The 26,855-nt window shown below is 34.2% G+C and overlaps 1 protein-coding gene across 6 annotated transcripts in view; it reads left to right on the top strand.

Moving 5' to 3' along the window:
- The window catches only part of LOC106055045 (probable E3 ubiquitin-protein ligase HERC4), a 43,612-nt gene that overhangs the window by 3,644 nt on the left and 13,113 nt on the right, over nt 1-26,855 (top strand). For 3 of the 6 annotated variants that reach the window (XM_056020428.1, XM_056020422.1, XM_056020423.1), the window contains exons 2-14: nt 453-598; nt 1,351-1,589; nt 3,325-3,490; nt 4,225-4,301; nt 4,759-4,951; nt 5,080-5,111; nt 6,377-6,468; nt 7,070-7,200; nt 7,580-7,823; nt 8,304-8,428; nt 8,775-8,831; nt 25,530-25,641; nt 26,169-26,358. In XM_056020428.1, the coding sequence (XP_055876403.1) occupies nt 585-598; nt 1,351-1,589; nt 3,325-3,490; nt 4,225-4,301; nt 4,759-4,951; nt 5,080-5,111; nt 6,377-6,468; nt 7,070-7,200; nt 7,580-7,823; nt 8,304-8,428; nt 8,775-8,831; nt 25,530-25,641; nt 26,169-26,358 (1,672 nt within the window). In that variant the 5' untranslated portion in view covers nt 453-584. Of the gene's footprint in view, nt 1-452; nt 599-1,308; nt 1,590-3,324; nt 3,491-4,224; nt 4,302-4,758; nt 4,952-5,079; nt 5,112-6,376; nt 6,469-7,069; nt 7,201-7,579; nt 7,824-8,303; nt 8,429-8,774; nt 8,832-25,529; nt 25,642-26,168; nt 26,359-26,855 lie in introns of all 6 variants that reach the window. The other 3 variants (XM_056020425.1, XM_056020427.1, XM_056020424.1) reach the window with 2 other exon arrangements.

Below are 26,855 nucleotides of genomic sequence, written 5' to 3'. Positions count from 1 at the left end.
CTCCATAAGCTTAAAAGCAATGCAACAAAGAAAATGCATAAAAAAATTGTGCACCTAACAAAAATTTGCTAGAATAATATTTAACCTATGCACCGACACTAATTGCTCCCATCTTTATACTCAACCCATGCTAATTGACTGAGAATGAAGGCTGTTCCATTTGAGGCAAAAGAAAATGCTCTGGATAAAATAACAACATTGAGCCTATTCAATATTTCAAAAAAGGGATAGTAAAATTCATAGACCAAAAGTATGCTTGGAAGAGTGTTGTAAGGCTATTCCTATAGGTGTAAAAAAATTATTAAATAAACAGTATAGATCTTTAAATTATTTGAATGAAGTTCTTACAAAGTATTATGGTCTATTTACTTCTTTAGACTTTAAGTGTTAATATTAAAAATGTTTCCCTAGTTTATTGCTTATCTAGATTCACATCAAAATTATATTTACAGCCCAAGTCTCAACAGTATCAGTGTTTTTTTTTTTCAATTCTCCTGAAGACGATTTGGTTTCTAAACAGATGCCCTAAATGTTGCTCTTGCCAGTGGAGTTGGAGCCATAATGATGAAATCAATAATATTACTATGTTCAAAACCAAGTTAGTAGTACTGTAGTAATAGAACACCAGTCTAAGAAATTAAGATTTAGTGATAGTATGAACAATCAGGTGTTTACATGTGTTCTTTTGTAACTATGACACATATTTGATAAAAGTGCACATCAATCTATCTATCTCTATATCTATCTATTTATTTATTTAAAAGTTTTTTAAAAGTCAGACCAATCAACAAATTGATACAACCACTATTTTTTTCCCTTGGTCTGTTTGACCATTTGGGCATCACAAACAATCTGACAACTGTCTCTCTTCATTCCTCTGTCTTTTGCCTGGGTCAGAGAGTCTCTTCCATAGACAATCCCATTCATTCCATGATGTTGTTTTTCCATCACTTCAACTGTCTGCATCTCCTTCATTTCACTGATACTGTTCACTGCAGAAAAGTCTTTGCCAGCCTTGAGCATCTTGTTAAATGGCTGTACTTTCTTAAAATCCCCATTGTAATCCTGTTTCATATTTCCATGTCTATAATGTGGTCTTTGTATGTGATACCTACAATCTTTCTGTTAGTTATAAATAAGACATTAAAATCTTTCTTCTAGTCAGAAATAACAACCACACACAAAATAGTATAATTAAGCAGATTAAAAAAAAAACTATGTAAAATCAGTAATGATGTTTACAGGAACTACTTTTTAAGAGTTCATTTCATTCATACTAACTATGCCTTATGACTTTTTCTTTTTCAGTTATTTACATGTTTTGATGACATTTTGATTCATTTTTAAAAGAACAATGCCAGTGGTTCTTGCATGGGGAAAGGAGAATTCTGGAGCACTTGGACTAGGTGGCTCCGAAAGAAATACAGTATTAACTCCAAGCCAAATTCCTTCATTAGATGGGAAGGAAATAAGGAGTATAAGCAGTGGAGTAGGACATACACTAGTGTGTTTGAAAGATGGTCAAGTTCTTAGCTGTGGTTCTAATGACTTCAGACAATGTGGGCGAGATACAAACCTTAACAAATTAGGTAAGCTAAACATTTTTACTTTTTTTTTTAACAGTGGTTACTTTATTCTTTAATTTTGGCTATTGTGGTCACTATATATATATATACCTAAATATATATATACCTATATATATATATATATATATATATATATATATATATATATATATATATATATATATATATATATATATATATATATATATATATATATAAAGTAGAATGTGAGGCGTATGTATGTATGTCCCTGTATAGAAATCAAAACCGTTTGACCGATCTTGATAAAACTTGGCAGAAATGTTTTTTGGGTACTAACTTAGACCGTAGTGTATGTATTGCAGCCCTAAAACAAACTTAAGACCATCAAAAAAAAAAAAAAGTTGCCCAACTCTTTACAAGTATTGTATCTTATAAATCTAGGCCATGTTTACATGCTATGTCTAAATGATGAGAACCGAGAGGTCACGCATGCGCAGCAGAGATGAAAATCTCTAGATCGAAATTAGCTCTCATTCAAGAAAACATAATTTTGTTATTTTACACATGAAAATACAAATACGTGTCTATTCATTTCATTATTTGATGCACATTAACCTTCAAATTTGAGTTTACAAAACATTTTTTACATAAAAACGTCTGCTCTAAATGCAAATAGCTTTAGCCGCATTGACACACTTTTCCATAGCTCGCGCTTACCATTACTTGGGCCGCGTAGTGATACAAATGAAATTAATGTCAGAGGTCATAATATCAAGCATTTATAATGGCATATTATTAAACTAATAAACTACTTACATAATGCAATTTACTTTCCAATGTGTTGTTTTAAAGCATTTAAGCCTACAGTTACCGATTCTGTTTAATTTTAAGTCTTTATTTTCAATTTCCTTTTTTCTTTAAGATTTACTTATGCACATTAAGACCTCTTAGCAACTTAGCTACGAAATGATGAATGAAACACGGCTAATGTATCTAATCATTACACCTAGGTCGACACAAGCTCACACCAAAGTGTTTATAGTCTTTTACTATAATAGGCTCAAAGTTTTTATTTATTGACTAGACTACTGTGGCATTCAAATTGTTTAGATTCAAAATCTAGAGCTACATAAAATTAAAGTAACAATGTTATATAAACAATTACATTCATGCGTTCGATTTGATTATAAAATACTACATGAATTGATTTATTTTTTAAATTATCATCTTTTTGTTCACATCATTATTGATTATTCAAACAGAATAAATGCATGCATGCTATTTGTAGAAAGAAAAACCTGAGCAAAGCCGGGTAAAATTAAAGCTAGCATATATATATGTGCGTGCGTGTGTGCTTGCGTGCGTGTGTGTGTGTGGGGGGGGGGTTGTTTGTTTGTTTGTTTGTTTTAACAGAATATGGAATATGAGATATTGTAATGGTGAAAAAGAAAATACCCTCTACATGTTGAGGCAATAGGATAGATGAAATAAAGTTTGGCTAATTTTGTTTTATGTCCATTTGGCCAAAGTTTTATGCTTGAATAGAATCAAAAAGGTTTGGTAAAGCAGATTAGCAAAGTCCTCCCTTCAGTCAACTCTTCATAAGAGTAGAAACAATAATACCAAAACTATTGCTTCTATTGGCTCTGGCTTGTTTGACTTCACAGAATGAACCAAGAAAACTTGTTTCTACTCTGATTGCGCATAATATTTAATCTTATAGTTAAGAACCTTAAAAAACCCCAGATGTTTTCATTTTACAATGTTTGTCATTCAGGTGAAGTTGGAGAAGGTCTACAGCCCCATCATGTGATTCAAGTGGCTGCTGGAGCCTCACATAGTGTTGTACTCACTCAAGCTCATGAAGTTCTTACATGGGGTAAAAATACTGAGGGTCAGTTGGGAAGGGGAGATGTGGAAGAAAGTTCTAGAGGAACACCTAAGTAAGTAGTTTTCTTCAGCTTGTATTCATGATACTATTTTTCTTGTGTTCTTTTTAAGTTATCAATTGTTTCATTTTTTTCCTATGAACAAATTCTACATTTTATTATCAATGTATCAAACACAAAATACTTCAAAATTTGAAAGACAAAATATGTATAATGTATTCTTTTTATTGGTTTTAGCTCTTCTAGGGCCAAAATTTAATCTAAAAACAGAATATCATTATTAAAATGAGTATTAAATAGTATTTAAAATGTTAGTTTTTAAAATGAAAATATTTTTTTTTTTTTCAAAGAATAATAATAGGATGCTGATTTCAAAGTCTTGTATTACAGTACAATTTAAGTTTTAGACTCTAGAAATGAAATCTGCACTGGTTCCTCTAAACTTTTCTTTGGCCTCAGATTGATTATTTTTTAAATTTTTTTTAAATTGGCCAAAAAATGGGCAATGTCATCTACAGACTTAAATGTCTATTTAATGAGATCAATAAATAAACAAATAAAAAAAAAAAAAAGAAATTAAATGAAATTAATTAATTAATTTAATTAAATTAATGAAAATAAATAAAAATTAATTAAATTAATAGAAAAAAAATTAAATTAATAGAAATAAATAAAAATTAATTAAATTAATAAATAAGTATCAATAAATTTATGATTTTGACTTTCAAAATGCTTTGAAGAAGTTAACATTTAAAATTATAAATCAAATATTCCTTGTTGTACCTTAGGTTGGTAAAATCTCTTGCTGTTTGCTGTGTGCTCCAAGTTGCATGTGGATATGACCACACTATTGTGTTAACTAATGGTGAGTTGATACAGGCCAGCCTGCTCTGGTTGGCATTACTTGTTTAGTTGATTGCTTGGCTATAACAAAAAATAAGTACAACATAAACATGTTTGGGACAAAATAAAAGAGAATAGAATAAAGAATTTGAATATTCAATCATCTTTGTATTTGAATTTAAGATGCAAATAACAATAAAAACAACAACTGTGCTCCAAAAGATTCAAACTGGATGTCCATTCTGTACTTGGTCCTTGACACAGACTATCAAAATGTTTACAATTTATCCTCAAACAAAAGTGAAAAATTCTCAAAAACTCATGATGATTCACTACTATATAACTTTGTATTTATCACATCCACAGGCTCTCTAGTAGGCATAAGAGAAGGTTGTTGTTTCACCTAGATTAGCTTCTACCCATTCTTCATTACTAACAATTGCAGTAGATCTAATAGTTATACTATTTTGTCATTTCAGAGGGCTGTGTTGGTACATGGGGCTCTAATGCCTATGGACAACTTGGTCTGGGGCCAAACAAAAGTCCCTGGATCAATATACCTAATTTTATCACCTGTTTGAAAGGATTACCTATTGCCCAAGTTGCTGCAGGCGGCAATCATTCTCTGATCCTTTCAAAGTCTGGTGCAGTCTATGGATGGGGCAGGAACAGGTGAGGGATTATGTAGCTTTGTATCTTTGCAAAAATTTTGATTTGTTTTATTCATAAAGCCTATGTAAGTACTCTTTTTTAGTCAAAATTTTGTGACTGTTTTTTTTATTATTTTTTTTTATTTACAGTTTTGGTCAGCTGGGATTAAATGACACATCAGGTAAGGTCACTTTATACATTATAAATAGTTGTAATAAATGTACATTTATTTTTAGCCCTACGTCATTGGTGCTCATCAAGTGCCTTTCATGTCTCTGTGGTCAGTGATATCTGATATCTTTAACTCATCCTTTATTTTCTTTAAGTGTCTTCCATGTCTCTGTGGTCAGTGATGTCTGATATCTTGAACCCATCCTTTATTTTCTTAAAGTGTCTTCCATGTCTCTGTGGTCAGTGATGTCTGATATCTTTAACCCATCCTTTGTTTTCATCAAGTGTCTTCCATGTCTCTGTGGTCAGTGATGTCTGATATCTTTAACTCATCTTTTGTTTTCATCAAGTGTCTTCCATGTCTCTGTGGTCAGTGATGTCTGATATCTTTAACCCATCCTTTATTTTCTTAAAGTGTCTTCCATGTCTCTGTGGTCAGTGATGTCTGATATCTTTAACCCATCCTTTGTTTTCATCAAGTGTCTTCCATGTCTCTGTGGTCAGTGATGTCTGATATCTTTAACCCATCCTTTGTTTTCATCAAGTGTCTTCCGTGTCTCTGTGGTCAGTGATGTCTGATATCTTTAACCCATCCTTTATTTTCTTAAAGTGTCTTCCATGTCTCTGTGGTCAGTGATGTCTGATATCTTTAACCCATCCTTTGTTTTCATCAAGTGTCTTCCATGTCTCTGTGGTCAGTGATGTCTGATATCTTTAACCCATCCTTTGTTTTCATCAAGTGTCTTCCGTGTCTCTGTGGTCAGTGATGTCTGATATCTTTAACACATCCTTTGTTTTCATCAAGTGTCTTCCATGTCTCTGTGGTCAGTGGTATCTGATATCTTTAACCCATCCTTTGTTTTCATCAAGTGTCTTCCATGTCTCTGTGGTCAGTGATGTCTGATATCTTTAACCCATCCTTTGTTTTCATCAAGTGTCTTCCATGTCTCTGTGGTCAGTGATGTCTGATATCTTTAACACATCCTTTGTTTTCATCAAGTGTCTTCCATGTCTCTGTGGTCAGTGATGTCTGATATCTTTAACACATCCTTTGTTTTCTTTGCTCATCCTCCTTCTTCTTGGTTTTCTTTTAATTACCAGCTAAAAATTGGTTACAATGTCAAGTTTCATCATGTCTACATTCTTGCTGTATTAAATGAATGTGAATGTTCTTAACAAAGTGGACTACTTTATTATGAATTACTCATATGAAGTTTAAATGAAATTAATTATTAAATCCTTATCAAGGTTCCTAATATTGTTTGTCTTATACAGATTGCTATTTGCCCAACCAATGTAGACCATTGCGTAGTCAAAGAATAAAATATATTTGTTGTGGTGAAAATCATACTGCTTGTCTTACAGTGGTTGAGTATTTTATGTCTGATATAGATTTAGATTTAAATAGTGTTATAGTTAAGTTATACATATTACAATGTGCAAACATTCACTTGTTTATATTTTAAACACTTAAAATAAATTGTAATTGATTAAACTTTTCTTTCTATTTATATATATATATATATTATATATATATACAGCCACATATTACCCACTAATCAACCTAAATCCATTTTTTTAAATAAAAACATTTGCTGATAAGCCCATATATAGGCTTTTAAAATCTAGATCTAGAGTCTAGATACTATTATAATACATGTAGATTTATAGATTATAGGTGTGAATCGAGGGGATCAATAAGCTTATTAATATTTAATATCCCCCAGATAGTTTTATACTTTAACACATGAACATACTAATTATAAGCTTATTTTACCCTAATCAATTTTTATTAATTTAACTTTAAAAACAATATTTGACACTGCTGGCTAATTGAAAAAAAAACAACTTATTAATTGGTGATTACATGTTTTTTTTTTCTTTTTCTGATTCCTGCCATGTTTTTGTTGTTTTAATACTGTAATGATGTTATTTGTTTTGGGTAATGTTAATTGTTATTCGCATCAGGATGGTAGAGTGTTTACTTATGGGGCAGGTACATATGGTCAACTTGGCCATGGTAGTTACAACAATGAGATCTTACCTAGGCAGGTGATAGAGTTGTCAGGAAGTGAGGTGTCTCAGATTGCTTGTGGAAGGTAATGCACATTTTTTTTCCTTTCAAACTGATATTAGTTAATTATGTGACTTTTGTAGCTTTTGGTAAAAAAAAGCTTATCAATAATATTTGATTTGCTTGATATAAAGGAACACTATATAAAAACAATAATAACATAGTTTTCACTTTTTGAGAACATGTAATTATTGTATACTTTCTATTTAATAGCAGTCCTAGAGTACAGTAGTTATTGAGAATAGAAGATGTAGAAAATATGTTGCAACACACAGGCTTCAAATAGCACTTGGACCTCTGACAAGGACACATGTTTACTAAAAGTGTTTTAGAAATAGGCTCTGATGATTTCGATGTGCATTCACTTCAAGCTAATGGAAATATATATCTTTTATTTTGTGTAGAAGTCATACCATGGCCTTTGTTCCCAAATCTGGACGTCTGTACACTTTTGGACTTGGTGGAAGTGGACAACTTGGGCTTTCAACTACAGAAAATAAAAACACTCCAGTCTTTATATCAGGACCTTTTGTCTCAGGAACTGCACAGCACACATCCATGCAGGTAGACAATCAAGGTCCAGATGTGAAAGTGAAGAGTATTCATGCAGGTGGAGATCACAGTTTTGTGATAGCTGAAGATGTTGATGTGAGTTTTAAAACTAGATAAAGACTATGTTTAATTAAAATTGCTTGAAACTAAGTCAATATGTTCAAGTCCAAACAATAGGAAACAGTGTAGATTGGAAAGTGTTCAAAATTTCACCTAATATCATCAGGTTGTTGTTAATTTAGGAAAGGTTTTGAATAAAACTGAAGATTTTGTTTACTACAAAAAAAATGGTGAAGTGATGTAATTACTATTTATTTTGGCACATGGGCTCTGTTATGTAATCAAAATGTGATTTAATGTACAGCAGTCAGTGTCTGCTGTGAGTGTTCACGCTGATACTAAAAAAAGAAGAAGCAGTTTCTTCTGTATTTTCTATAAATCATTTAGTTTTAGTCAAGCTTTTTTTGTTTTATGTGCTGATCATTTATTTACATAAATAGAACACTAAGACAAGTGGCATGATGATAAGAATGGCAAGAACAGTTAATGAAGTCTTTCTAATGTATCTATTTACAGCTGTGTCAGCCAGATGATTATAGAGTAGAAGATCCCACAAGGCAAATACTAACTTTATCTCAGGGTAGAATTGAGATGCTTCGTCCTCTGCAGAAGAATGACACCCCATCAGTTGAAATAGCTGAGTAGGTTGAAGATTTTGTTTTTAATACATTTGATCACATTTTATTTAGCCTATATTTATCTTAAGTAAAAAATGTAGCTAGCTTTCAATTGCATTCTCTAGAGAACAATTGCTAAGGAATTATTGCTCCCTTTTACCTGTATACTTTAAAAAATGTATTTCTATAAATAGCCAATTTTACTTTTAGATTAAAAATTAAAGTAAATATAATACATAAAAATGTATTCAGATAAAATCAGTCATTTTGTTATCCACTACAATAGTTTTTGTTAACTAGACAGTTTATTACATCTCTTTATTGATTCTTAAACAGAACATTTTATTTCTTTTTTTCTGTTCTATTTCAGTGAGATGACAAAAATTTTCTCTAATTCTTCATGTATCAATGGCTCATTTCTCTTACCGTAAGTCATATAACAGGGTTCCCGCGGCCTCCTGATTTTTCAGGAGCTCCTGGAAATCTCCTGAAATTGCAAAATATATGAAAAAGTCCTGGAAATCTCCTGAAATTATTAAAAATCTCCTGAAAAGTCATAAGAATCTCCTGAAAAATAGACAAAATTGTCTTTTTGGGTGTCATTCAATATGAAAATCGCCGATCCTACGGGCGATTACGAAAAAAAAAACGGCATTGTCGGCTTTCATTTAATAAAAATGTAATAATATGGCGAATTCAAGCCTAAAACGGAAGTTCTAATAATTTGTTTACTTTAATAGGCACTGGCATATATATAAACATAGATCTAAGTACCGGTATTCTAGGTCTATCTCGATCTCAAAAGTGATTTTTTTTTAAACAAATCTAGATCTTCATAGATTTGATAGATCTAGAATTAGAATGAAAATGCTAGATCTATTTTATCTAGATCTAAATCTAGAAAGACTTGATATTAAAATTAAGACTAGACCGTAAATGGTGTAAATCTAGAAATTTTAGTCGATTAGATCTAATCATCTAGATTCTAGATTTAGCCTGCTCCCTGCTGCCTGGGCCATGATCATGACATGATGATAGATGATGCCTGGCCTAGACTAGTAGTAGTACTGTAGTAAGTAGTAGTAGATATAGTACGTAGTAGATGATCAAGATGATGATGATCTAGTATCTAGAATTCTAGATCTACTATAAATGACTAGATCTAGATCTACGTATATTAGGTATGGGAGAATCCCGGAAATGCGAATAAAAAAAATGGCATGAAAAGTTGAGATCGTTTTTTTCATAATTTTTTACATAGGCTTGGGTTTGAAATGGATTATGCTTTTAATATAAAAGATGCGCACTTGGTGTGAATGGTTTTATGTTCCTTAGATATTCAGTAACATTATTTGTTCATTTTTTTTTTTTTTTAAACTCTCAGTATTTAGCAAAATATAGCTAAAAATCGACCTCATTTAAAAATCTTATATAAGCTGTCCTATAAGATATAAATTAAAAAAGAAAGGTTTTTCTAATAGATACATTATGGTTCTGTATGTGTACCAAATTTCATTGTTGTATTCCATAATCTAGTCACGATTACCATGAGTCAGTATGAGGTACCTACTTAGTTTTTTTTTTACTAATGCCATATAGTTGATATAGTACTGTTACCATTCCCAGGTAATTTTTTGTATGAAAAATTTTTACGTTACTTAAATTTTTTTTTTTTTTTATTTCTTCTTCTTCTTCTTCTTCATCGTTCTCATTGTTATGTTGGAGTGTTCATATGACTAGACCAATACATGAGATGAACTGCGCAGTGGTTTCCAAATCAGGGAGCTCTCCATATAGTTTTCTTTCTATTGGGGTGATTTGGGGCCAATGTCTTATACGGGCCTCTTGGTAGAGAGAGCAGTTTTGGAGGACGTGGTCGGCATTTTCTGGTGATACTCCACATGGGCAGATTTCACTGGTTCCAATTTTGAGCTTCCGGAACATGTGTTGTCGCATTCTGTTGTGTCCGGTCCTGAGTCGAAAGATTAGACGTTGGTCTTGTCGGGATAGCTTATAGTAAGCATCATCTTTCTTGTGATTTGGATGGGAGCTCGTCCATTTCTCATTTATTTTATCTACAATTAATTTCTTCATTTCTTCTGGATAGAGAGCAGAGTTTACTTGTGAGTTTGTTCTCCCACTCTTGGCGAGTGTGTCAGCCTTCTCATTTCCTGCTAGTTGTATGTGAGCTGGTATCCATTGAATGACAGTTTTTTTGCTGTTGTGGTTGAGCTTTGTGAGTGCTGTTCTGAGGTTTTTAATATAAGGGGAATCAGAGTTTTGCAGGCTTTGGAGGGTTGTTTTTGCGTCTGTTAGAAAGACAATCTGACTGTGAGGGGAACTTGGATGATTTGCTAGCATGGTAGCAGCTAGTGCTAGTGCTTCCCTTTCTGCTCTGTGACTGTCAGAGAGCTCTCCAGTTGCAAAGGATTTTTCTAGTTTTCCTCCATCTGGCCATTCGATAAGTATTCCAGCTACTCCATTTGTGGTGGCTTTATGGGATGAGCCATCCGTGTAAACTCTGATCCACTGATTTCTAGGGTAATTGGTATGTAGAAAACAGTTCACTATTTCCTTGAGCTCTGTTGGTCTGTAATCAGATTTTCTTTTTATGTTTTCAATATGGTCCCTTATAGTAGGAAGAGGGCTTTCGTCCCAGGGTGGAGATTCATTATAGTGTATCGAGGATTCCAGAGTAATTTTTTCAAGTTGGTGTTTCTTTTTTAGGTTTAGAGATTCCTGTATGAAATTGGTCCTTTTGAGACGTTTTTTTGTGCCAGTTTTGTGGATTTTTGTTCTGAGTGGGTGCCTCTCCAAGGTTTCCAATTTTGTGAATTGGGAAAGGATTTTAATCTCTTCTTTCATCCAGAGAGATCAGGGCAGCGGTTTCCTCCATAGCTCTTATGGGTGTTGTTTTGATTGCTCCTGTCATTATCCTTAGACCAATATTTTGAACCTTGTCTATTTTTCTAAGGTTGGTTTGGGCTGCTGAGCCCCATGCTGTGGCACCATATTCTAGTACAGGTCTTACATAACTGGTATAGGTCTTTTTCAGGATGTTGTGATTTGCTCCCCAATCTGTGCCAGCTAATTTTTTCAAGAGGGATAGTCTCTGGATGCCTTTACTCTGTGTTTTATCTATTTGGTTTTTCCAGGTTAGTCTCGGGTCATAGGTGACTCCAAGATAAGTAGGGCTGTCATTTTTTTCTAAAGCTTCCTTATCTAATGTTAATTTTATTGTTTGTTGTTTTGTTGACAGTGAGAATATGGTATATGTTGTCTTTTTTGTGTTAATGGACATGCCCCAGTCTTTGGACCAATTATTGAGTTTATCAAGAGCATCTTGTAATCGAAATTTCGATGTTCCTACATATTCTTCTGTGCTAATTAAGGCAAGGTCATCTGCATACATGCTGCTCTTAACTTTTTTGGGTAGGTTTTGATTTAGATCGTTTATGAATATTAGGAAAAGTGTTGGGGATAGGACTCCTCCTTGGGGGACACCATTTTTTATACCCATTGTGTGGCTTCTTTGTCCTTGCATGCAAACTAAGGCTTTTCTATTATTTAGATATTCCTTTATCGAGTTGTACATTCTGTGGGATATGTGATGCTGGATTAGCTTGAGCAAGAGACCTTGTTCCCAGACTTCGTCAAATGCTTTTTCTAAGTCAACCCACACAATTGTTGTTGGTTTCTTTTCTTGAAAGCCGTCTTCTATTTCTTGTGTGATGAAGGCAATTTGATCTTCTGTTGATCTGCCTTTTCTAAAGCCAGCCTGGGCTTCAGTGAGTAGGTTATTTGACTCAAGGATCCATGTCAGCCTTCTATTTATCACTCTTTCCATCAGTTTGCAGGTACAGCTAGTGAGGCTGATGGGATGGTAGCTATCCAGTTTATTTCTTGGCTTGCCGTGCTTTAGTATAGGGATCATAATGGCTTTTTTCCAGATGTTTGGAATTCTGCCAGATTTCCAGCTAGCATTGAATAATTGTAGCAGTTTTCTTTTGGCTTGAGGACCCAAGTGAAGAAGCATGTCATTTGATATTTTGTCTGGGCCCGGGGCTTGTTTTGGTTTGAGGGCTTTTAGGGATTCATCTAGTTCCTTCATTTTAAGATTAGTGGTCATTCCCAAGGAGTAAGCTGGATTGTTTTCTTTAAATTTATCTTGGATTTCTGAGTTTACATTTTTATTTCTACTTTCATTAATTTGTATTTGTCCTACGCTTTGGAAAAACTTAATGAATTCATTTGCTGCTTCTTGGCCTTTCAGGGGTTTGTTGTCCTTTTCTATTACTATAGGAGTTGTTCTGTTTTCTTCCTGGTTGAGACATTTGGCTATACGCCAGAGTTTGTGGCCATCTCTATCTACGTTTAGTTGTTCTGTTTTTTCATGCCAACTTTTCCTCATGGCGGAAAGGTAATTTTTCCTGAAAACTGCGTTAGCTGCTTTTAGATTTATGTTATTTTCTATACAAGGGTTATTTTCTACTGTGTTTCTGGCTTCAATAGTGGCATTGTGGAGTTGTTGAAGGTGATCAGACCAGTTGGGGATATAATCTTTTCTTGCTCCTCTAGGAATTGATTCCTTAGCTGCTAGGAGTATTGCTTTGGAGAAAGCTGAGAATGACTTATTAACCTGATTTGATTTACAGTTTATTGAAGTTGTATATAGGTCTGTGAGCTTTGAGAATAGGTGCCAGTTGGCTTTTTTGTAGTTCCATCTGGGGATGGTGGAGTTTTCTGATATTTTGAAGGAGGTATCGATACTGATCAATATGGGTCTGTGGTCGCTGGTGGCTAGCTGGTCTGCAACTTCTCTAGTGCACTTTTTGGATAAGTTGTCTGTTGCAAAGGCTAGATCTGGAGTGGTTGATGTTAGCCAGGCTCTTGAAAAAAAGGTTGGTTTGTCCTCAGGTTTGTTAAGCAAGATAAGTCTGTTCTCTGCTTGCCATTCTTCAATTTCTTCTCCCCTGGCATTTAGGTCTGGGTATCCCCTGCTCTGAGAGTGACTATTCATATCTCCTAAGATTAGACAGTCTTCTTGGTCAGGTATTTGAATGTGGTCAATCTCTATTTCCTTGTCTGGTGGGAAGTAGCAGTTAAATAGATTAATATTTCCATCTGGGAGAATTAGCTTAGTTCCCATTATTTCTGATTCTGAGGAGTTGGGCATAATTATGTCTGTGGTAGGGATATCATTTTTAATGAGGGTGAGGATTCCTCCTTTGGGTCTGATTTCTCTATCTTGTCTGATGCAGGTGTAGCCTCTAATGGAGAAACGAAGATTACTGTTCAAATGAGTTTCTTGGATGCAAGCTACATCAATTTCTTTCTCATGCAGAAATATTTTTAGAGCTTCTTTTTTCTTTTGGATGCCCTCTGCGTTCCATTGTAAGATTTTTAGACTTTTGGTCTTGGAGTGTTGGCCAGTAGTATTTACTTTCTTGTCCCTGCTCCTGGCTCCACAGGCAGAGATAGAAGAACCACCAGCTCGCTTGTGTGGGCTCCTTCGAGGCGGAGAGCCCGGCCCCCTACCTGCGCGGCGGGATTCCACAGGCAGGACGCCACATCTATTAGAATCGTTACTGAACTCCAACATAGATGAGGTTGCGTGTCAATGTGTTATGCGCCAGGAGGCCCATTGACTCCGACTTCAGCCTGCTTTTCTTTCTGGGTGTGCTCCCATAGCCTTTGATCATCCAAGATCATCTGCAAGGCAGCAGGTGTTTATTTTCGGAGTTTTCTCTCCTAGATGAACTGCTATCCCTAGCTAACGGGTTTCATCTACCCGGGTTTAGAGTTAGAGCGCCCTATACTCGTTTTTTGCAATCATTTCCCTGGATTTCTGAGATGTTTTTAGTAAATATTCTAACCACTGGAATACTTCACCTCATCCTCCATGACTGCAAACCAGTTGGTCCGCGGCTGTTTATTTGCTATTCACAGCTAACCCTTATATCTAAGGGTCTTTCCCCTATCCGCCACCTGGGGACGCGCTTGGTAGAAGGTGGTAGCTCCCCCAAGTTTTTTTTGTATGATTGGTAAACATATTAGGCAGGTTTCTGCTAAGTTTCAGATAGCTAATCTTTAATCTAATTATTTTATTAGCGTTTTTGTCAACCCACTGTGTCATGAAAATGAGCCTAAGTCCCACCAAGTTACGGCGGCCATTTTGAAAATCTTAAGATGCACAGAAACATTTAAACTGTGGTTGTGTGATTTATTCTTACACTGGATTAATCTTTAGAATGAAATTCAAGTAGATTTTAGTAGATCTAGTTCTTCCATATGAAAGTAGATCTATATCTACTAATTTAGACCAATAATTAGATCTAGATTTATCTTCTAGACTCTTTATTAGTCTAGATCTAGCTAGACTAGACCTAGACCTAGAGCTTAGCTAACTGAAACTAATATATTTCTATATTTAAGAGAAAGATAGAGTATCATAGAGTATATATATACATATAGATCTATAATATTATTAATTATATATATAGACGTCTAATATATATATATTAGAGAGAGAGATCTACTTAGCCTTGGCCTTAGCATTTTAAATATAAATAAATATAATTTTCAGCAAATTGAATCAGTCAAATCTTATTGAAACTTGAATTGTTAATGATTGTTCTCAGTCTTATCTCATAAAATACGGACATTAACTTAAAAAAAAAAAAGATGATTACATCCTACACCTGTCCCAAGGTCAATCTGTCATGACATTAATCAATGACTTGAACTCTGCCAAGTCATTGGTTTTCCTGGCTGATTCAGGCAACCCATTCTATGCTCAAATAGCTCTTGGCCTATTGAAGAAGGAGCATTTGTACTTATTTGTCCTAGCATATATGAAACAAGGAATGTACCTTTATGCAACACCCATTAGGTTTTTTTTTTAAGTTAATTAACACACAAGTTATATTATGACCTTTTTTAATAGAGAAAATATAGCTTTATTTAACTGTGTCCTTTTTTTAAAAAAATTTTGACTGTAAAGAAAAGAGCTTTTAACATTCAATAATTTTCCAATAATTATTACACTTTTAAACTAACAACATGCATACATACACTCAGGGCAGGATTTAAATAATGGAAGCCCCCTATACTTTTTAAAAAATCTTTAATAGAAAATCCACTTACAGAAGATATTAATTATATCTAAAAGCATGCCATATTTTAAAAGAAAGAAATAGAGTGATAGTAAATTTAATCTCATATTCCCATTAAAAAGAAAATTTCAGTTAAGTTTTTATGTATATATACACACACACACATATATATATATATATATATATATATATATATATATATATATATATATATATATATATATATATATATATATATATATATAACATGCACACACACACACTATATACATATATATATCATTGATGCATATATAATAAAGCTTGTCTTCGAGTCTGAAGATTATTGAAGAATGCAGTATTTCCCGTGGCTATGCAGCCTCAGCTGTGACCTACATATTTTGCCACACCCAGAGTTAGCATAACCGTTGTCTGCCGGTGGTCGTTAAGATTTTAAAGATTTTTTTTGCACTTGTCCTCGGCAGCAGATTCTCTTTTGGTCTCAAATGTATTTAAGATAAAAACTGCTAATTTCTGCCTTTTCTGAAAAGGGTTTCACTCCCTTTCTAACATATAAGACTTAATTAATTACGTAGTAGTTATTTACTAACTAATTGGTTAATTTTTGGATTGATTTGTGCATTATCATCAACTATGAACAATCATGCAAAATTTCAACTTGATCCGAAAATAGGAAGTGGGAGAAAAAATATATCAAAACGGAATGAGAGAATTAAATCCATATAACATCTCAAACAAAATAATTAATCAAAAATTATTAATTAACTAATTGGTTAATTTTTTTTAATATTCATTTATGTTGTGTCAGGTTCAATGAATAATTGTGCAAAGTTTCATCTTGATCTGACAAAGGGAAATGGGATAAAAAATATTTTCAAACTTTTTTCCAGAGAGACATACAGAGTGAGTTGATACAAGCTTTGTAAAAATAGAGTGTATTATAAATATATATTTACAAAAAATTTTTACTTAAAAAAATTGAAACGCTGAGTTACATCTTTAAAACTTAAAAATCTAGATTCCTAAAAAAATAATTTTAAAAGTGAAAACACGTCAAAAAAATATATTTTCTTCTAATTATTGAACCTCTTAAAATAATTTTATATCATTGAGAAAAGGAGAACTAATTACAACTAATTCTTTGCTGATTTACTATCAAAAATTTGATTTCAACAAAATAAAATAAACTTTTATTACAAAAATTAAAGGTAATAATGTCATGTTAAGTAAAGTAAGAAAAAAAGAAATTATGTAAAGAAATTGTATAAAACAATAGCATTCTCTTATTAAGCACATCCTAAGCTTTCATTCGATATATTATTTTTAACTGTATGATAAAATTAGCGAAATGGTACGCATTTAAAATAAATTAAAATTTTCAGAAAATTCAACCTCATGTTGTCCATTGACTTCAATGTTAAGCGAAAACGCGTCAAAAAAAAATGTATTTTTTTCATGGATAGTCCTATAACAATAATTTATATATCATTGCAAAGCTCAGATAGAGTGCTTTTAATAGTTTGGTATCAACAAAAAAAAAAAATTGTCACATACCTACGTATATTATAATATTATGTAGATCTATTCTAGATCTATATATAATCTATCTAGTCTACTAGATGATAGATCTACTATGATCAGTACCATCTAGATCTAGACAATCTAGATGATAGATCTAGAGCTAGTTATCTTCTAGATCTAGTAGTAGTACTAGTTACTAGTAGATCTCTAGTCAGATCTAGATAGCAGATAGAGATAGATATATCTAGTCAATCTAGAATCTAGATAGAGACAGATATAGTGATATAGATTATAGATAGTGATATAGTTACAGACAGTATATAATAGTTATAGCCAATATACTGAATATAGGGCTTATAGGGCCTACTATTCTACTTTTACTGTACTTTTTAGGGTGGAGGCCTTAGACTTAGAGTATAAATATATGACAATTGGTATAGATAATAGATTATATATTTCTAGAATTCTAGATCTAATAGAGATCTACTTAGATTCTGGAATCTCTCTCTCTTAGTTTTAGTTTTATAAATCTAGATTGTGAAGTAGATGGGGCTTAGAGTATAGTGTAATATGGTCTATATAGTATTTAAGCTGCTATATAAAATTAAACTATTCATGGTTTTACTACTATTAAATTCACTTCTAGCTTTATGATTCAGAGCTAGATTTTATAGATTTAAAGACAGCTATTGTTAATAAAAACAATCAATGCAAGAGATTTCGACTAATGTAATTAAGAGATCTGAGCACTCACATAAATAATCACTTATAAACACTCCTACAACTTATATTGGATGTCTGACAAGTAAAAAGAGCCCAAAAAAAAAGACTTTATAGCAGGCAGGCCAAACACGGCGTTCGGGGGCCTTATGGGGTCCCCTTAGCCACCTAAAAATTATCAAAATAATGTTAAACTGTTATGCTGGAAAATATGAGATGACAAGCTACTTGAATCGAAAAATAGTATTTGTTAAACTTAACAACGAGAGTCTGCAGTGAAAGCAAATTAAGCTACATTTTGTCAAATTTAATTGCAAGCCATAGCAAATCATTTAGTGAATGTGATTTTATGAAGGAGTGTGTCGTTAAAGCCGAAGTAATTTGCCTAGAAAAGGTGAAAGCATTCACAGAAAAAGCATTAACTAGGAACACTGTGGCAGATAGAATAAATGACATGTCAGTCAGATTGCGTGAACAATTAAAGATTTTGAATTATTTTCATTGGCTCTCCGTGAGTCAACTGATGTAATGGGTGTAGCAAAGTTGGCTATATTCATAAGGGCCTGTGACAGGAATTTTGAGATACATGAGGAGCTACTTAAGCTCTGTTCTATGCATAACACCACAACAAGCGAGAATGTTTTTGAGAAATTAGAAGAGGTGATATTGCAGTACAATTTATCTTTGGTAAAGCTAGCAAGTCTAACAACAGATGGCACACCAACCATGAAATGAAATGGTTTTGATGCAAAGTTACTGGCAAAAAAATAAGAGAGACTGATGCTAAATTTAAATTTCCTCATTTTCAGTGCATCATTTACCAAGAAACATTCTGCGCAAAGCAGTTAAAGTTTCAACATGTCATAAGATCGGTTTCAGTCGCTCTCAATTTTATTCGTACCCTTAGTTGAAATCATCGCCAATTTTCAATGTTTCTGGATGGCATTGGACACGCATTTGTGTTCCCTACTACACAGAAGTCCACTGGCTCTCGTGTCATAAAGTATTGAAGAGATTTTTTGCACTGCGTGAGGAAATTGTATTGTTTCTGAACATGAAAGGTGAACCTGTTGAACATTTCCAATTGACGAATGGGTTCAGGATTTGGCATTTGCAGTTGATCTCACTGGTCACCTGCAATACTTAATTTTGAAACTTCAAAATAAAGACAAATTTGTCACAACTGCGTGTAATCATGTGATGTGCTTTCAAGCAACATTACGACTGTGGATAAATCAAATATGAATAGAAAATCTTGTTCACTTCTCAACAGGTCAGAAACTTAAAAGATTCAATACGTCTGCAACATTTAATAAATATGTCTTACACCTGGAATCGTTAGTAGATGCTTTCAATGTCCGTTTTCGTGATTTCGTTCTGTACGAACAAGAATTTTCGTTGTTTGTATCTCCATTTTCATTTGCTTCTGAAAATGCTGCTGGTAATGTGCAACTAGAGATGATAGAATAGCAGTCAGATTCTTTGTTGAAATCGAAGTATATAGAATTGGCTGTGCCAAAATTGTACAGTTATTTACCCTGAACAGTACTTTGAATTGCGGAAATTTGCAGCCAGAATCGTTAATGTTTGCAAGCACTGATCTCTGTGAGCAGTTCTTTTCCATAATGAAAGCTACAAAAGTACCTCACCGTTCGAGATTATCTCATCAATATTTGTCATCAGTGAAGAAAGTGTCAGTGGAAAACAAACTTCAACATGACATTAATAAGCTTGTATCCAATAAAAGATTTCAAGCATCAGAACAAAGAAAATAATGCATAATCATATTAATTTTTAATTACCAAATAGTACTACAAATTTAGCTAACTAAGGAACAAGTATGCCATTAATTATTGTATTCTATTGTATTGTTTCTAATTTACATAAAACTAGTAGGCTGTTTTGCAACTGATTTTTGGCCCCTTAGGTCATAGTAAGTTTTTATGCAGACCATACACCTTAATGAGTTTGACATGCCTGCTTTATAGTAATTACAAACAGCTGTAAAAATCATAGTTGAACTTTTATTTTACTTTTCAAGAATTATCTGGCCACATTTCTCTCTGGTTAATTATCCATATTTTATACAGTTGTGTTATTTATTCTGTTATGTTATCATCTATTGAGTTTGTAAATATCTTGGACAGAATATCTTCATTTGTATTATAATCCTTTTCATCTTAAAAGTAAAGTAGCAATTATACATAAAACACCGAACCGTAATCTTCAAATACAAAAACAAAATTTAATAAAATACTCAGAAAGACACAAAGATAACGGCACATTCCTCGTTCCATATGCTAGGACAAATTTGTACAAATGCTTCTTCTTTCCTAGCGCTATTAGAGCCTGGAATGGGTTGCCTGAGCTAGCCAGCAAAACCAATTCTTCTTCTTCTTCTTCTTCTTCGTTCTCATTGTTATGTTGGAGTGTTCAGATGAGTAGACCAATACATGAGATGAACTGCGCAGTGGTTTCCAAATCAAGGAGCTCTCCATATAGTTTCCTTTCTATTGGGGTGATTTGGGGCCAATGTCTTATACGGGCCTCTTGGTATAGAGAGCAGTTTTGGAGGACATGGTCTGCATTCTCTGGCTCGACCATTTCTCATTTATTTTATTTACGATTAATTTCTTCAATTCTTCTGGATAGAGTGCAGAGTTTATTAGTGTGTTAGTTCTCCCACTCTTGGCGAGTGTGTCAGCCTTCTCATTTCCTTCTAGTTCTATATGAGCTGGTATCCATTGAATAACAGTTTTTTTGCTGTTGTTGTTGAGCTTTGTAAGTGCTGTTCTGAGATTTTTAATGTATGAGGAATCAGAGTTTTGCAGGCTTTGGAGGGTTGTTTTTGCATCGGTTAGAAAGACAATCTGACTGTGTGGGGAACTTGGATGATTTGCTAGCATGGTAGCAGCTAGTGCTAGTGCTTCCCTTTCTGCTCTGTGACTGTCAGAGAGTTCTCCAGTTGCAATGGATTTTTCTAGTTTTCCTCCATCTGGCCATTCGATAAGTATTCCAGCTCCTCCATTTGTGGTGGCTTTATGGGTTGAGCCATCCGTGTAAACTCTGATCCACTGATTGCTAGGATAATTGGTATGTAGAAAACAGTTCACTATTTTCTTGAGCTCTGTTGGTCTGTAATCAGATTTTCTTTTTATGCTTTCAATATGGTCCCCTGTAGTAGGAAGAGGGCTTTTGTCCCAGGGTGGAGATTCATTATAGTGTATCGAGGATTCCAGAGTAATTTTTTCAAGTTGGTGTTTCTTTTTTAGGTTTAGAGATTCCTGTATGAAATTGGTCCTTTTGAGACGTTTTTTTGTGCCAGTTTTGTGGATTTTTGTTCTGAGTGGGTGCCTCTCCATGGTTTCCAATTTTGTGAATTGGGAAAGGATTTTAATCTCTTCTTTCATCCAGAGAGATTAGGGCAGCGGTTTCCTCCATAGCTCTTATGGGTGTTGTTTTGATTGCTCCTGTCATTATCCTTAGACCAATATTTTGAACCTTGTCTATTTTTCTTAGGTTGGTTTGGGCTGCTGAGCCCCATGCTGTGGCACCATATTCTAGTACAGGTCTTACGTAACTGGTATAGGTCTTTTTCAGGATGTTGTGATTTGCTCCCCAATCTGTGCCAGCTAATTTTTTCAAGAGGGATAGTCTCTGGATGCCTTTACTCTGTGTTTTATCTATTTGGCTTTTCCAGGTTAGTCTCGGGTCATAGGTGACTCCAAGGTATGTAGGGCTGTCATTTTTTTCTAAAGCTTCCTTATCTAATGTTAATTTTATTGTTTGTTGTTTTGTTGACAGTGAGAATATGGTATATGTTGTCTTTTTTGTGTTGATGGACATGCCCCAGTCTTTGGACCAATTATTGAGTATATCGAGAGCATCTTGTAATCGAAATTTCGATGTTCCTACATATTCTTCTGTGCTAATTAATGCAAGGTCATCTGCATACATGCAGCTTTTAACTTTTCTTGGTAGGTATTGATTTAGATCGTTTATGAATATTAGGAAAAGTGTTGGGGATAGGACTCCTCCTTGGGGGACACCATTTTTTATACCCACTGTGTGGCTTCTTTGTCCTTGCATGCAAACTAAGGCTTTTCTATTATTTAGATATTCCTTTATCGAGTTGTACATTCTGTGGGATATGTGATGCTGGATTAGTTTGAGCAAGAGACCTTGTTCCCAGACTTTGTCAAATGCTTTTTCTAAGTCAACCCACACAATTGTTGTTGGTATCTTTTCTTGAAAGCCATCTTCTATTTCTTGTGTGATGAAGGCGATTTGATCTTCTGTTGATCTGCCTTTTCTAAAGCCAGCCTGGGCTTCAGTCAGTAGGTTATTTGACTCAAGGATCCATGTCAGCCTTCTATTTATCACTCTTTTCATCAGTTTGCAAGTACAGCTAGTGAGGCTGATGGGGCGGTAGCTATCCAGTTTGTTTCTTGGTTTGCCGTGCTTTAGTATAGGGATCATAATGGCTTTTTTCCAGATGTTTGGAATTCTGCCAGATTTCCAGCTAGCATTGAATATTTGTAGCAGTTTTCTTTTGGCTTGAGGACCCAAGTGAAGAAGCATGTCATTAGATATTTTGTCTGGGCCCGGGGCTTGTTTTGGTTTGAGGACTTTTAGGGATTCATCAAGTTCCTTTATTTTAAGATTAGTGGTCATTCCCAAGGAGTAAGCTGGATTGTTTTCTTTAATTCTATCTTGGATTTCTGAGTTTACATCTTTATTTCTACTTTCATTGATTTGTATTTGTCCTATGCTTTGGAAAAACTTAATGAATTCATTTGCTGCTTCTTGGCCTTTCAGGGGTTTGTTGTCCTTTTCTATTACTATAGGAGTTGTTCTGTTTTCTTCCTGGTTGAGACATTTGGCTATACGCCAGAGTTTGTGGCCGTCTCTATCTACGTTTAGCTGTTCTGTTTTTTCATGCCAACTTTTCCTCATGGCGGAAAGGTAATTTTTCCTGAAAACTGCGTTAGCTGCTTTTAGATTTATGTTATTTTCTATACAAGGGTTATTTTCTACTGTGTTTCTGGCTTCAATAGTGGCATTGTGGAGTTGTTGAAGGTGATCAGACCAGTTGGGGATATAATCTTTTCTTGCTCCTCTAGGAATTGATTCCTTAGCTGCTAGGAGTATTGCTTTGGAGAAAGCTGAGTATGACTTATTAACCTGATTTGATTTACAGTTTATTGAAGTTGTGTATAGGTCTGTGAGCTTTGAGAATAGGTGCCAGTTGGCTTTTTTGTAGTTCCATCTGGGGATGGTGGAGTTTTCTGATATTTTGAAGGAGGTATCCATACTGATCAATATGGGTCTGTGGTCACTGGTGGCTAGCTGGTCTGCAACTTCTCTGGTGCACTTTTTGGATAAGTTGTCAGCTTCAAAGGCTAGATCTGGAGTGGTTGATGTTAGCCAGGCTCTTGAGAAAAAGGTTGGTTTATCCTCAGGTTTGTTAAGCAAGATAAGTCTGTTCTCTGCTTGCCATTCTTCAATTTCTTCTCCCCTGGCATTTAGGTCTGGGTATCCCCTGCTCTGAGAGTGACTATTCATATCTCCTAAGATAAGACAGTCTTCTTGGTCAGGTATTTGTATGTGGTCAATCTCTATTTCCTTGTCTGGTGGGAAGTAGCAGTTAAATAGATTAATATTTCCATCTGGGAGAATTAGCTTAGTTCCCATTATTTCTGATTCTGAGGAGTTAGGCATAGTTATGTCTGTGGTAGGGATGTCATTTTTAATGAGGGTAAGGATTCCTCCTTTGGGTCTGATTTCTCTATCTTGTCTGATGCAGGTGTAGCCTCTAATGGAGAAACGAAGATTACTGTTCAAATGAGTTTCTTGGATGCAAGCTACATCAATTTCTTTCTCATGCAGAAATATTTTTAGAGCTTCTTTTTTCTTTTGGATGCCCTCTGCGTTCCATTGTAAGATTTTTAGACTTTTGGTCTTGGAGTGTTGGCCAGTAGTATTTACTTTCTTGTCCCTGCTCCTGGCTCCACAGGCAGAGATAGAAGAACCACCAGCTCGATGGTGGGCTCCTTCGAGGCAGAGAGCCCGGCCCCCTACCTGCACAGCGGGATTCCTCAGGCAGGACGCCACATCTATTAGAATCGTTTCTGAACTCCAACATAGATGAGGTTGCGTGTCAATGTGTTATGCGCCAGGAGGCCCATTGACTCCGACTTCAGCCTGCTTTTCTTTCTGGGTGTGCTCCCTTAGCCTTTGATCATTCAAGATCATCTGCAAGGCAGCAGGTGTTTATTTTCGGAGTTTTCTCTCCTAGATGAACTGCTATAATAATAATAATAATAATAATAATCTTTATTATCCGTAAGGAAATTTGTCTTACAATTTGTGCATTACACCAAACAAAAAACATTATAACTATAAGAAACGAAAGTGTACATTCACACCAGACGCACTCATAATTTACATGTGACAAAGTTTATACCAGATTGTTCTTATTTAATGATTTGATTGCCAGGGGAACAAAAGAGTGTTTGTGTCTGTTTGTCTTTGCTATCGGTGTCTTGTATCTCTTTTGTGATGGTAAAATCCCTAGCTAACGAGTTTCATCTACCCGGGTTTAAAGTTAGAGCGCCCTATACTCGCTTTTTGCAATCATTTCCCTGGATTTCTGAGATGTTTTTAGTAAATATTCTAACCACTGGAATACTTCACCTCATCCTCCATGACTGCAAACCAGTTGGTCTGCGGCTGTTTATTTGCTATTCACAGCTAACCCTTATATCTAAGGGTCTTTCCCCTATCCGCCACCTGGGGCTTGGTAGAAGGTGGTAGCTCCCCCAAGAGCAAAACCAATGACTTGGCAGAATTTAGGTCATTGGTTAATATGCATGACCGTAGGATGTAATCATCTTCTTTTTTGAAGTAACATCTGTATTTTATAAGATAAGATCTTTTGTTTCAAAAACACACTAGGACTTCATTTGATCTCACTTTAATCATCTTTCTTTGTAGTGTTTAGTTGATACAAAAATATTGCTAGACAAGAGGGTATGAGGTGACCACAAAATGCTGAGGATGTTTAGGCAAGTGTCATAATAGATCAAGTCACAAGATGACATTGTATAGAATAATTCTAATTTCACACAATTTTAGTTTGAGCTGTGTTTTTTAACAAGTTTCATGCATCAAGTAATCACTGACCACCACAACTGTTTCTGGTGACCCTGACACAAAAATGCTGGAAAATTAAATATAATAGTATGAAAAAAAAATTTTACTAAAAAGCTCCAGGGGGAAGTGACACTTACTACAACAAATGATAACATAACAAATGATGATGTTGTTTTTTCTGTCTACTTTCCTTTAGTCTCACTCATGTTCTGCGCCAATGAGCTCTTGTTCAGTTCCTTCGCTATCTCAGTCCGATTTGACTGAAGAAATGTGACCTCTATCCTGGTTATTTATAATGTTCAAACCTAAAACTATTCTTAGTTGCTGCATGTCAGTTTTGTTGATGACATTGTGTCCCATAGCTTACCTTCACTCTGTTCTTCACTCAAATATGGTGTCAAAGAAATTATTCTTTAGCCATGTTGACCTTCCTGAGTTTACATTGCATATATATTATAAACTGACTACTTCAGAAAGAAGTGATAATTACAAAAATATGATGTGCTTTGTAGGTCATTGAAAATGCTCTGCTTAGTGAACTTGTTATAAATGAATGGCACTTTGTTTGCCTTGGCCATAAAATGCAAATCTTAAAAAAAAAAAATTTCATCCAGAAATGACGAGCACTGCAACACAACCAGTAAAAAACATGGTGTAGACATGAATGCTGTCAGAACATTTTTTCAAGACTTAGCCAAAATTTCCAATGTTGAAATTATACAAAAAGTAAGTTTAACAATATTGTAAGATGTTCTTTAGTATTTTATATATATTATTGTTTGGTTATTATCTTGTCATACCCAACACTTTCCTAGAAAAAAAATTAAAGACTTTATTCTTGTTAAAAAATGTTAAAATACAAAACTCAGGATATTTAGAAACAAAAAAAATGTTTTCAATATAAATTTAAAGCAGTTTAAAAAATGTAATTGAAATCTATGAAAGAAAGAAAACAATTTAACTGAGTTAGAAAACATCGAAACACGGAGGGTTGTCTGGAGACTAGTTAAAAGCAACTAACTTTTTAGCCCTCTAACTTCTGCCAATCTGGTTTGAATCAGCCCCTCCATTCCTCTTTCCTGCATCATAATTGAGGAAAACAATCATATGCTTGTTGTAATTCTTGTCACTTGCAAGATTTTAAAAAATCTTGGCTAAAATGCATTTAAATGTTTACCATTTAATTGATTAAATCTTTATCTTGATCTGTATGTGTAATCTACAACTGCCACAATGTATGAATGTACTTTCAGATATCTCTAGCAATAGAACAAAGTTTGTACCCATCTTTACCTCAGTCACCACCTGATGTAGAAGCCCTGCGTATCTACCTTATATTACACGAGTTTCATTTGTTTGATCAGCCCAAGTTGTACAGTTCAATCATTTGTCCATTCGCCAAGTCTCTTCTGTCCCTCAGCAAAGTAGCCTTAAATGTATTTAGTAAGTGCACATGTTCTCAAAGTAGCCTTAAATGTATTTAGTAAGTGCACATGTTCTCAAAGTAGCCTTAAATGTATTTAGTAAGTGCACATGTTCTCAAAGTAGCCTTAAATGTATTTAGTAAGTGCACATGTTCTCAAAGTAGCCTTAAATGTATTTAGTAAGTGCACATGTTCTCAAAGTAGCCTTAAATGTATTTAGTAAGTGCACATGTTCTCAAAGTAGCCTTAAATGTATTTAGTAAGTGCACATGTTCTCAAAGTAGCATTAAATGTATTTAGTAAGTGCACATGTTCTCAAAGTAGCCTTAAATGTATTTAGTAAGTGCACATGTTCTCAAAGTAGCATTAAATGTATTTAGTAAGTGCACATGTTCTCAAAGTAGCCTTAAATGTATTTAGTAAGTGCACATGTTCTCAGCCAATAGTTACAGTAGTAAAGCTAAATTGTTTCTGTACTGAATTTCTGGAATTTTTTTTTGATTATTATTGAAAATA

This window comes from Biomphalaria glabrata, chromosome 2, assembly GCF_947242115.1.
Source record: "Biomphalaria glabrata chromosome 2, xgBioGlab47.1, whole genome shotgun sequence".
Lineage (NCBI taxonomy): Eukaryota > Metazoa > Mollusca > Gastropoda > Planorbidae > Biomphalaria > Biomphalaria glabrata.
The sequence above is the reverse complement of the archived record's forward strand: the minus strand, read 5'-3'. Positions and strand labels throughout refer to the sequence as shown.